This window comes from Diabrotica undecimpunctata, chromosome 8, assembly GCF_040954645.1.
Source record: "Diabrotica undecimpunctata isolate CICGRU chromosome 8, icDiaUnde3, whole genome shotgun sequence".
NCBI classification, from domain to species: Eukaryota; Metazoa; Arthropoda; class Insecta; order Coleoptera; family Chrysomelidae; genus Diabrotica; species Diabrotica undecimpunctata.
In genome coordinates this window covers 71,646,822-71,660,587 of record NC_092810.1, presented here as the reverse complement: position 1 = coordinate 71,660,587, position 13,766 = coordinate 71,646,822, and the positions used below count along the sequence as shown (strand labels likewise).

Sequence of the window (13,766 nt, the reverse complement as noted above, 5' to 3'; positions counted from 1 at the left end):
GTTTTTCAATGTGCCTCCATTAAGTTGTCGTTCCATCGTTTTTGTGGTCTTCCTACTGACCGTCTTCCTATTGGGGAACCCTTTCATGCTGTCTTCACTACTCTATTTATTGTCATTCGGCTTATATTTATTCTGGAATTGAATACTGTAGCTCGGTTTCACTTTTGCACGTTTATGGAAATGAGATTCGATATTTTGCTTTTTCTCTGTGCCGAATACCCTTTTTTAATTAATTTTCTTAATAGAAGTTTTGAAAAATTCTACTCAAACGTTAAGTTCCAATTTCAAATGGCTAATATCCCATTGGAAACTATTTTATTCTTATTAAATTTTTATGTGGAAAAAGTTCCAACGTAATACCAACATTTACTTTCACAGCAACTCGAATTATGATTTTCCGCTATGACTCCACACTAAATTGTTATTTATTATTTAAACTACAATGCGAAAATTTCACGGATACCCTAAATGAACTAGAAAAGCATTAACTTATTACTCAGAAAGCTGCACGTCCATTAAATAAGATACTTGGTTAGAATATCTATATTTTTTTCTGTAAATTTACAGTGTGCTTCATACAAAATTGACAAATGAATAATTTCAGGTGTTTCAACCATATAAGAGAAACTATCAATTCATAAATTTCCTTTTCCACACCTATATATGTAGACCATTTCAAAAAAGTTAATTGGTTAATATATACTTATGTCAGCCATGTGAAAAATTCATCAGATACAATTATTAGCTGTCTGTTTTTGTCGTTTGAATGGTATATTAGCAAGCAATTCTACAAATTTTGATATCTGCAAAAATATGTACTTTAGTTGTGGTGCAGAGATTTATTACTTTTATATCAGAAAGCATTGGCTAACATTATAAGTGTTTTTAACTGAGCGACTCCTTAGGAGCAAAATAGATTGAATTATACATTTGTAGTTAATTCTAATGTACTTATGCACTTACTTATGCACTATACAATATTCTTCTTTGATCTGCCTATCCGTAACGAACGTTGGCGATCATCGTGGCAATCTTTATCTTATCTACAGCATCGCGGCAAAGCTGCACAGATGCTGTGTTGAACCAGGCTCTGAGGTTCTTTAACAGTGATTTTCTTCCTGGACCTCTGTCCACGGGATCTTAAGTATTCTCCGATATAGCCACAATTCAAATGTTTCCAATCTTCTGCACATACCTTCATTCAAAGTCCACGTTTCAAGACCATAAAAATACGTAGCACTACATCATTCTTACTTTTCTACCGCGAGAGAGGTTGTGGCTCTTGAAGAAAGTTGTGGCTCCATCTGGTTGAAGGTGGATCTAGCTTTTCCGATTCGCGCTTTTATCTCCTGCTTGTAGGTCCATTATTAATTTATTATGGTGCCGAGGTAGTTGTAGTGCATCACTCTTTTTACTGGGGTTTGGTTGACGTAGACGTGATCTTCTGTTATCTTTCACTATATAATATATATAGAGAGCAAATTTTAAAATTTCCATCAGATGGATTTCAGATCAAAATCTCTTACGAGATCCTGCCCGCAACCACCAAGGCTTTTGGTATGAAATTTATGTAATATATTTTATTGGGTCAAGCATAACACACCACTGTTTGATTACTATACATTATTTCAGCAATAGAAGAGACGAATATATCTACTTTATCAAACTTTTTGACATCTAGGAGTACAGATGTGAAATTTTTCTTTTATCGTAGTGAGTATGTGTGTGTACATACCGGCTTTTTATTTTACTGTAAACATATTTCAAAAAACTTTAAAAACTGGTATGTAGGTATGTTTTGATTAATATATTTTATTAATCTGCCGATGGATATTTTCATAATTCATGGCTAAAACGATCATAAAACAAGCCGCTTCACGTGAAAATATCAGGAGTACTTTCCTGTCAACAATATCATAGAAAGGAGTATAAACTGCTATTTCAGATAAGAATCATAAATCAACTTAAAAATCCTAATCTGGCAGACAGTATTGGAATGGACAGAAAAACAGTGATAATAATGAAAATGATAAATGTCATTAAACAGATATCAATTTCCAGAGAAACATTATAATTCACACTTCTTCTTTTTTAAATACAATTACAGGCCAGGAAGTACATGTGCTTCTTCTTCTTCTTCTCGTGCCACTCCTAGCGGAGATTGGAAATCATCATGGCCACTGCGACTTTGTTAGCAGCACGCCTAAAAAGTTCAATCGAACTACACCCGAACCATTCACGTAGATTACGAAGCCACGATATTTTTCTTCTTCCCACACTTCTTTTGCCCTTAATTTTGCCCTGCATGATATTTCTTAAAAGTTCGTACTTTTCACCTCTCACAATGTGCCCCAAGTATTCCATCTTTCTAGTTTTTATCTCATTTAGAATTTCATTTATCATGTGCTACGATTTATCAAAAGAATAACAATATAGAGCTGATTAAATTAATATTCATATATCAATCTAGGAAGTTATATATTTCTCCCAACACAAATGGGATCAACACAAAGCAATGAAAGAATAATGACTCTGACTTACCAAGGTTTTCTATTACCAATTACATTGTTTTTATTTAGGCGACCTTAAGCTAATTATTATTTAAGATGTGTAAAAATAGTGTAAAGAGGTAGCAAAAATATAGCAAAAAATAAGCTTACAATGAAGTAAAAACTTCCTTTGTAAAATGGTATAAAATTTTTATTAAAATTTTAAAATTATCCAAAATGGACTTATAAAATTTCAGAAAGTTTTCGATCCTATCAGGTGATCATCAGTAAAAAACCTACAAATAAGTATAATCACTTGGTTGTTGAAAACAAAGGGTAACATTTTGACTGTCTAATTGAAAATGTGGTTAATACCTACGTCTATAAAGTAATTGGAACTAACCACATAATGAGGTCAAATGATCCTTAAATTACATAATTTGAGTAACTAACATTGAAAGTATTAAAGACACTAGGCGGGTGTATCGATAATTTTGGATAATTTTAAAGTTTTAATAAAAATTTTATACCATTTTACTAAGGAAGTTTTTACTTCCTTGTAAGTTTTTTAAACTATGGTATACGGCAATCCAAGCCCTTCCCTAGGTTCTATCATGACATATAATGCAGAAACTAGACCAGAAACATAAAAAACCAACAGACTACTGGAAACAACAGAAATGTTAATGGTTAGTAGAATAGCTGGAGAGACACTCCTAAACAAAAAAAAAAACATATATGCAAGGTTGAAGATGGGAAATTAAAAGAAAAAATGAAAAAAAAAATGGAATAAATATATGGAACAGTGATGACAATCATTCGGGATAACTCACCAGTAAGACAACGAAGCGTAGGCAGTACTTGAAAGAGGTGGAGTAATGACCTAATTATGGAAGGTGCAGTGGTAAAAAGATAAACAGGCATTTTTCCAAAAAATAAAAATACGTTAATCCAAATGCAAAATTATGCTCCTTTTTTATTGAGCGCATACCACATAATCTCCCGAGGAACTCTTATCATATGCTTTCTCAGGATCAATGAATACCATGAGTTTTTTATTCCTGTGTGTGTCCATATCCAGCTGAATTATAATGAAAGTTGTATCTGTTATTGATCTGTCTTGCGTAAAACCAAACTGATTATCGGTTATTTCGGTATTTTCGCGTATCCTTCACCAATTATACTCTCCCATATTTTCATGGAGTGAATAAATAACTTTATGGCTCTGTAGTTTGTGCATTGTTGAATATTTTCCTTGGTTTTGTAAACGGTCACTAATTATACTGATTCGGCTGACATTTCTTCCACTTCCATAATTCTATTAAACAAATCTGTTAGCCGACTTGTACCTGTCTCTCCTAAAGCTGTCCACAAATCCCCAGAAATATTATCTGGTCCAGCTGCTTTGCCCTTCTTTATGTTTTGAAATTTTCTGATAAAATCTTCATTTAATAAACTGTCTAAAGTACTTTTCCATCGCTTTTTGGTGTTCCTTTTCGTGAGTTAGTATTTTATTATTTTCGTGTTGAATGTTAATTGATCATATAGCTTTGTATATGCCTCTTCTTCTTTCTCTTCCTTTCTAGTTTCTTGCCACTGTTAATACAGTTTTCCCTTGTTCTTGGATTCTTTGCTTAATAATATGCTATAATGATTTCCCTCTTATATGGTTATCATGTTTTGTAACCTAAGGAAAGAAATTAATTCTGCTGTATCTTGAACATGTGTATGTCCCCTGTCAATATATTATTATAAGTTCACTTTATAACATATTTCTTAAAGGATTAGCTTTTAATAATTATTTATGTTGCAGCACTGATGCCCTAATTCAGAAAACAATCCGCGAGAGGTTTAAAGACTGTACGGTACTTACCATCGCACATCGACTTAATACTGTTATGGATTCAGACCGCGTGTTGGTAATGGATGCGGGAGAAGCAGTAGAGTTTGATCATCCTTACACACTTCTCCAAAACCCCAACGGTTATTTCAGTAGAATGCTTAAAGAGACAGGACCAGCTATGGAAGAGATGTTGAAGGCAGTGGCAGAAGGAGACTATAATAAGAAGCACGGCGGAAAATTAGAAATAAAATTAGTTGAAGAAAAAAAAGATGAATAAATAATTAAAATTTTGTGTTCTAGTTATCATTGAAAAATGACAATAGAAGTTGAACAGTGTTTTGTAAAGTTGTTCTTTCCGTAAAGATTGGAAGTATTACAAAAATTTAAACCATTGTTACGTTTAGTTAAGTTAATAGCATAACTTATTACTCATTTAATGTACATCACATTCGGATGATTATTCCAGAACAAATTCCCGTAAATAATGTAAAATGAATTTTATGGTCTTAAACTTAAACCTTGTACTGATTATTTTTAAATGTTGTCAATTTATTACTATGTACATACTGTTTTTGTTTATTGATTTAAAACTAATAGGTACTTAAAATGTTTTTATTTTAAACGTGAGACAAGAATGTCAACGTAAACCAAATTACTATTTTATTTACCTAACTTATTTATTTTATAATAGTGCAGTTGTATTAAATTAATGAAAAAAAATGTTGAGTTAATATATGATATGTCGTTATTATTATAATACTTCAATTAAACCTTTATTACTGACGAATTATACAAAATTTTCTATACCCAAAGTACGAAAGAGTTTGCAGAGATGTAACTTGAAATTAAAAGCATATTCAATTAAACCATGGATATCCAAGTAACCTACAAAAATCTAAAAATACCAGCCAAGGTTCCCGCTTGAATACAAGGGTGTTTGTCTATTTGGAAATGTTCTATACAAAACTGACCCTCAGCCAATTTTATTAAATGTTTAGAATGTTTATTAATAAAATGAAGGGCAATAGTAAATTAAATACACAGGGTGAGTCACCACTAACGAGACGGAAGATTACAGCGAAACGGTAAACGGTGTCACAATAAAGCGCGGCGTTTCAAAGTTATATTTTTTCTTATGGAACACCCTGTATTTTATTGGATTTTCTAATTGTCTGCAAAAGTAAGGTATAGTTCCATAAGACTTCCCTATACCTATGTACAGAGTGTTCTGGGATATGTCGAATAAAATTACTCATACATCTAAATAGCTGGATATTGGTCGAATGTATTTCATGATTCATTATTGGATTATTCAATGTGTAATATAAGGCTTATTTTAAATGGAGCACCCTGTATATTAATGAATTATTAAATTAAAAAAATTTTCTCTTTCGAATGATATACGGATGTCCTATAACTAGGACTGATAGTTTTGCCGTAATTTAAAATTTTGTTAAACGGAAATCGATTTCAAATATTTATAATTGTTACTTTCAATTTTTAAACCCATCATATTGACATATTGTTATAAACGAAACCAGTGTAGGTGTAAATACATATATTTTTTGTAAATAAATTAAAATTTTTATGTCTGAATTTATATTCGTTGGGAATTGGATAATTAAGTATTAAAATATGATGAAAAAAAAAAAAATAAAAAAAAATTGTTGAAAATCTGATGTTTTTTAGATTTTCTACGATTCATCAAGTGAAAGGCAACTGCACAGAGGTTACAGTTTTCAAAAATGACGTAGATATTAACGTTATCTTTAATTTTTTGTATTGTTTTAAGTATTAAAATATGTTTAATATTTAAATAAAAATAAAACTTTAAAATATATTTATTTCTTTTAAGTCATAATAATAGATGTACCTATAACTTCTTACGTGCTTACGAGCATATACTCTTTTTTTGAAAACAATTAAATACATAACGAAACAGAAAGAATTTTAATAAAACAAATAATATAAAATAATACAAAATGAATAATGAACATAAATAATACAAAATAATCCAAAACTTACCATAAGTAAAAAATGTTCAGGTATGTAACAGATGTTCAAATCGCTTGCTATCTTGTGCAATACAACAGGAGTTATTGAAGCAAACGCGTTTGTAATTCTTAATTTCATGTCATCTCTAGTAGTAGGAGGTGTAACATATACAATATTTTTAATATAACCCCATTTAAAAAAATCCATCTTGGTTAGTCCTGGTGACCTAGGCGGCCAATTATATGAACCACCTCTACCTATCCATCTGTTTGTAAATTTTCTGTTAAGGTAGTTCTGTATCACGTGAGAAATGAGCAGGAGCTCTGTCCAACTGGAGCCACATTTTTGTTCGTAGGCTAAGTGGAAGGTTCTCAAACAGTGTACAAAAATCTTAGTTTAAAAAATTTAAGAAATTTGTCCCATTGAGATGTCCGTCAAAAAAATACAGGCCGATAACGTACTCGCTCATAATGCTGCCCCAAACGTTAACACTCCATCGGTGTTGGCGATCAACAGTACGAAATACATGCTTATTTTCTGTGTCATAATAATGAAAATTATGTCTATTTACTAGACCATTATTATGAAAAGTCGATTCGTCTGTAAATAATACATTTTTAAAAAAATCAGGATCTTCTCCAACTTTATCTAAAGTCCATAAAAAAATTTAAACGGTTACCATAATCTTGTTCTGTCAAATGCTGGTGAAGTTGAATGTGATACGGATGAAAGTGGTTGGTCTTAACTATTCTACATATACTAGTTTGACTAATTTCTAATTCACCCGATATTTTTCTTGTACTAATATTTGGGTTTTTCGTAACAGAAAGCAGGACATTAAGTTCGTTAACATTGTCACCAATAACTGATTTATTTTTATTTACCTTTTTGTATGGAACATTGGAACATTACCAGTAGCACGGAATCTATTAAGCAATCTCTCAAAAACTTTCTTCTGGGGGTGTCTTCTATGAGGATACTTTTGACCAGAAACTTTAGAAGCTAAGAGACAATTTTCCAAACATTCTCCAATGCAAAGTACCATGTCGACTCTTTCATGGATAGCGTAATTTAAATCCATTTAAATAAGCCTCATATTAGATATTGAATAATCCAAAATTGAAACTAAGTTTTTAACACCCTGTAAATAAATGTTTAATAATCAATAATGGAATAAATTTAAACATTACCCAACTATTTCGTTGTAAGAGAAAATTTGTTATAATTGCTTAAATAAGCCGAGAATGAGTCTTCTTTAAAAAACATTTTTTTGCTTATAATGTAGTAAGTTGTGGTTTATTTTGTATTGTTTATGTTCATTTTGTATTATTTGTTTTATTAAAACTCTTTCTGATTCGTTGTGTATCAGCAAGTAAAAGTATAAAATATACACATTTATTTACAACTACATTTATAAATACATAAACTACAACTACAATAAACTACAACAACTATAAATATTTTGAAATCGAAAAGAAAATTTTAAATTACGCAAAATCTATTACTTCTAGTTATAGGACATCCATATACCATTCGAAAGTGGAAAATTGTTTTAATATAATAATTCATTAATATACAGGGTGTTCCATTTAAAATAAGCCTTATATTACACATTGAATAATCCAATAATAAAACTGCAAATTTTGAACACCCTGTAAATAAATGTTTAATAATTAATCATGAAATACATTCAACCAATGTACAACTATTTAGAGGTATAACCAATTTTGTTAGAATTTCTTAAATAAGTTAGGAATGAGTCTTCGTTTAAAGCTTTACATTTTAAGAATATTCCAGATAACTAAGAACACTCTGTACATAGGTATAGGGAAGTTTTATGAAACTATACCTTATTTTTTGCCGATAATTAGAAAATTCAATCAAATATAGGGTGTCCCATAAGAAAAAATATAACTTTGATACGCCGTACTTTATTTGGACCATATATTTCAATATAATTTTAAAATGTAGCCTTTATCAACCTTCAAACTATAAATTTTAAAATCTTTTACCGTTTCTCTGTAATCTTCCGTCTCGTTAGTGGTGACTCACCCTGTATATCTTTAACGGGCCCACACATTTTCCTTTTTGGATTTTGAGATATGGACAATTTTATGCAAACCTGTGAGAGGGGACTGTTGTAGCAATCCAGGCGAAAATTTTTATGGACAAAAACAATCATTTTTGTTAAGTTTAATTTGACAGTATTTTTAGACTTTAATTTTATCACACTTAAGTCAATCATAATAAAATATAAAAAACAAAAACATTATTTCCGCTAATTAATTATCACAACCGATATTTTATGTTGACATAATATTTTGAAAAATTGGTACTATTCAATATTCAAGTAATTAAAGTAATTAATATTAATTATACGATGCCTTACAAAAAAATCAGTTTTAATATTGTACTTCAGGAAATAGCTTAAAATTAACTTTTTTCTCAAAAACCGGTAAAGCTGTGGGAAAATAATAATATAATTTTCTCCCTTTTAAAGATAAATCTTCTTAATATCCATAGTGCTACGTGATAACTTTTGCAATATTTAGTCAAAACTGAGATCAGAAATTTGTTGTGGAGCTATGTAGGCAACCGCTATTTTGTTTAGTGTCTGCTAGTGAACCCCGCTTCTCAGCCGTTAGTGTAAACAGTCCACTGATAAAGTTTTTTTTAAACTTTTTTCAAAGTTTTAATAACGAAAATTTGTTTAAAATAATTGATTATCTATTCTTCATTTCAGATATCCGTGCAGTAAAGGATTGTGCAATTTCCGTTTGAAAACCAGTATTTAATAGGCTTCATAGTAATAAGGGTTTTAAAGAGTCACCTAGACAATATTATTGAGCTTACAATGGTTTAAGTGTAAAACGTACATGGGCGGGCAAATGGGTTTCACAGTATTTGTAAAAGTTACATATGAAGAAGTATCACTTTTTTTGATTTTTAGCAAATTTTATATATTTGTATATAATTAATTGAAAAATGTAATTTACTATTTGAGTAATACAAATGTTAGTTTTTTAAGCAAAAAAAAATAATTATTTTATCGACAGTTTTGCAACAATCGGTTTACTTTTTCAAGATTAAAAACTTTGTCAATGTGTAATAATTTTATTTTGTACATAATTGTAATAATTTTGAAAATTTTTATTAAAAGTAATGGAAATAATACATATTGCTATAATAATAATTTCAAATAATACTAAATAGTTAAAAGATTAATTATATAAGAAGTATTACGTTATGCATAATCTTCGTTGACTTATTCTTCATCCGTGGAGGTGTCTTCAGCAATCACGTTAATAATGAATGGTTCCATCAAGATGTCTAATGTGTTGTCCAAGTCCCACATTTTTTCTTCTTTTATCAAATGTTGAATGCATTTGTTCCAGTTTAAGGCAGTGACATTGTATAAAGCGTGTTTAAAGTTCTTTAACGTCTGTAAGTTTGTAAGTGGTGTTATTTCTTGCCACGTCCTCTTTTATTTGGGTCCAAATCAACTCTATAGGATTTCATTCACAGTGATAAGGCAGCGATCTGAGTACTGTAATGTAAAGTTTTTTGGCCATTTCGTCTACGACATGCATTCTTGATGCATGTGAAGGTATGTGTTGCCTAGCAACAGCAAAGGGAGAAGGCTTATAATTACCCACATTGAGAGTTCTGATTATTTTCTTAAAGAAGGGTCTATTTGAATCGAAAAAAACGGGCGACTACCACGATGATATGAACACCGATGTGTTTGAAAAATATTTTGAACAAATGCTGACATTTATACCAGAAGGTTCAATTATCGTTATGGACAATGCCAAATATCATTCACGGCAAACCGAACATTTTCTTACAACAGCGTAGAAGAAAGAGAATATTAGACAGTGTTTATATAATAAAAATATATCACTTGTATATGATATATAGCTCCTAAAATAGGAACTTTTACAAATCGCTAGGCAACACATACCTTCAAACGTATCAAGAATGCATGTCGTAGACGAAATGGCCAAAAAACTTAAAATTGCAGTACTCAGATTGCCGCCTTATCACTGTGAATTAAATTTTATAGAGTTGATTTGGGTCCAAGAAAAAGGAGACGTGGCAAGAAATAACACCACTTACTAACTTGCAGACGTTAAAGAATTTTTTAAACACGCTTAACACAATGTCACTGCCTTAAACTGGAACAAATGCATTCAACATGTGATAAAAGAAGAACAAAAAATGTGAGACTTGGACAACACATTAGACATCTTCGTGGAACCATTAATTATTAACGTGACTGCTGAAGGCACCTCCACGGATGAAGAATATATAATTAATCTTTTAGCTATTCAGTAATTTGAAAATATAGCAAGATATATTATTTCCATTACTTTTAAAAAAAATTTTCAAAATTATTACACACTGACAAAGTTTTTAAGATTGAAAAAGTAAACTGATTGTTGCGAAACTGTCGATAAAATATTTTTTTTTTCGCTTAAAAAACTCATTTTGTCATATTATGTATATATATTATGTATATAAAAAATTATATATATATATATATATATATATATATATATATATAATTTGCTAAAAATCAAAAAAAGTTATACTTCTTCATATGTAACTTTTACAGTTGCTGTGCAAAAACCATTAGAAGCTCAACTATTATCTAGGAGACTCTTTAAAACCCTTATTACTATGAAGCCTATTAAATACTGGTTTTCAAACGGAAATTGCACATTCCTTTGTGAAATGAAGTATAGTATATAGCACCAGTTGTTTGTTTAATCTGATATGTTTAAATAATTTTAGATGAAGATTAAAAGGAGAAAGTTTTAGATAGAATATCTCGGACACATAATCAGAAACGTCACTTAATACAGATTACGGAAAATAATCCTTCAAGGCAAAGTATTCGGAAAGCAAAGAATTGAGAAAAGAAGAATATCAAAGTTAAAAAAGAAATAGTTCTCCACAACAACTAATCTATTTAAAGCATCAGCTAATAAAATAATTACAGCCAGAATGATCGCCAATATTCAAAACGAATAGGCACCAAAAGAAGAAAAAGAAGTATTCATGTAAAAATAAGTCCAGTCACCTGTGCTATAAAAAGGTAAGGCATTATTGGCCAGGGGACCGTTACTTTCACATGAATGCTTAATAAAACAAAATTATTTTAAAATATCAGATTAAAGAAACAGCTGTGGCTACATACTAGATAATCAATTATTTTTAACAAATTGTCGTTATTAAAACTCTTAAAATAGTGAAAAAAAAGCTTACCAGGGGACTGTTTTCACTAATGGCTGAGACGTAGGGTTCACCAGCAGACGCCACTAGTAGCACTAAACAAAATAACAGTTGCTCGCTTAGTTCCACGATAGAACACACTTCTCACCGATTGCGTTCGTTTCACGATCTAAATGTCTCACACCAAAACAAAATTTGACCCCGCACTGTTTTCAAATTTTAACAGGGGATTGTTTGAATCATTTGAGGATTGCATTTGCACATAGATATTTTGATTATTTTATTTTAACAATATAATGGTGATGTCTAAAGATGCTTACCAGTTTTTTTATGTATTTAGATATTTTTTATTCTTTTAATAACGACAAAAAAAAATAAATACTTAACAAGATTTGTAATTCTGGAAAATGGAGGTACCGGGGGACTATGTTTTGAGATGTTTGAGGTTCATGTATTTAATTATCCCATTATTAAATTACTAAATATACTGTGAGGTTACAAAAAACTTAAACATATTAACATTTATTAAATAAAATTAGCTTGGGACAGAGATATTCCATTTAGCGGAGAATTACCACCCATATATATATATATATATATATATATATATATATATATATATATATATATATATATATATATATATATATATATATATATATATATATATACTTTACTACTTTAATTCGATAAAAATTATAAAAGTGAATAATTTGCCTAAAATGAATTGCTTGTGAATTAAAGAGTTACTTAGTTTACTTTAAATAAGAAATTCCGGAATATGAATGTATTTTATTGATTATACCCGTGGGCGGGCAAAATTGTTGAATTTTAATATATCAGTTTTGTACTTATTATTAAGACTTTTTGGTTGCACAAAGCTTTATGTGTATCTTGTTGTTAATGTCTTGTTGATTATAGTTAAAATAATTATAAATTCTCTTTATTTAATGTGCTTATAGTTTTAAAACATGCCAAGGTACAAGTATACCTATCATTGTGGATTTAAAGAGATTTAGATTAAATCTAAGGTATTTAGAAATATAATACCGTGGTTAGTGTCAAACGCGGCAGAATTTCTAAAGAGATTATGAAACGAACTATACTAAGTACTTAATTTAATGATACAGCCGCATAAGTAACAGATTAAGTGCCTCGTAGAAAGTGAAACATTTTAATTTTTTATTTAAACACTCTTGGGCAGGTTTTTACGTTTTTATGTACAAAAACCTGTGTAACTTGACTGTAAATCTTATTTGTTAATTTGAGATGATACAAATATACAGTGATCGTCCAAAGCCGACATCAACTATTTTCTGAACCATGCAATTTAAATTAATAGATATATTTTTTTGGGAAATTGTAATAAGACAACTATGCAGTTCTGAAATTTTTTTCTTGTGGTATATCTTATGTGGTATGTCTTTTTAAGTAAAAGGTTATTTTTTTATGGGATGAAGCCATAACTGATCATAAAGAAAATTACATTTTATATTTGTTTTTGACGTTTGGACTTCCACTCCGGAAGTCGTTGTAAAAAAAATTAAAAAAAGAGGATGTTATACACCTGTTTGTTGTGTATTGTTGCCATAGTTTAAGCTGTTTTACCTTGGGGACGATATTAAATTCCGATTTGTTGTGTATTGTGTTTATGTATTGTTTTGTTCATGTATAGATGATGTGGCTCTGACCTTTTAATCCATTAATGTTGGTATATTCTTGTTGCTGACTCCTTCTTTTAGTATTGGCAACCAGATCCTGCTGCATTCTTCTGATGGGTTTGCTACATATTTTTCTTCATTAAGTAAGATGAGAGATGCTTCTTTGATTTTTCTGTTTTTCTTTCCATTGTACTCTGTGCTCATTATGCCAAGCATGTTTGCATACTCTGTTTTTATGTATATTTCGTGATTGTTGTTCTAACACTTAGTTAGAAAAACAAGTCTTGCAGTTTGTCCCACGTAAAAATTGTTGCATTCACAGGGTATTTTATAGATGCTGTTCTTTAATCTCTCGTTCTCTTTTGTGTGTTGTTTGGTTTGGTTTTGGCCAGAGTAGGCGATCTCATGGCACATTGGTGAAAAGGCTGGTGATATCTTAACTGACTACCCTGTTGTTGGGATTGTAATCTACTTCTACTACTTTTTGCCAGAAGTGTTGTGAATTTTTTATAAATATTGTTATACTGTGGACTAAAGGTT

General features: G+C 30.1%; 1 protein-coding gene across 1 annotated transcript in view; it reads left to right on the top strand.

The window, feature by feature from the left end:
• LOC140447684 (ATP-binding cassette subfamily C member 4-like) overlaps positions 1-5,083 on the top strand; it is a 273,353-nt gene extending 268,270 nt beyond the window's left edge. The window contains exon 18 of the mRNA XM_072540480.1: positions 4,303-5,083. Within this exon, the coding sequence (XP_072396581.1) occupies positions 4,303-4,609 (307 nt within the window). The 3' untranslated portion in view covers positions 4,610-5,083. The remainder of the gene's footprint in view (positions 1-4,302) is intronic.
• Positions 5,084-13,766: the final 8,683 nt, after the last annotated feature.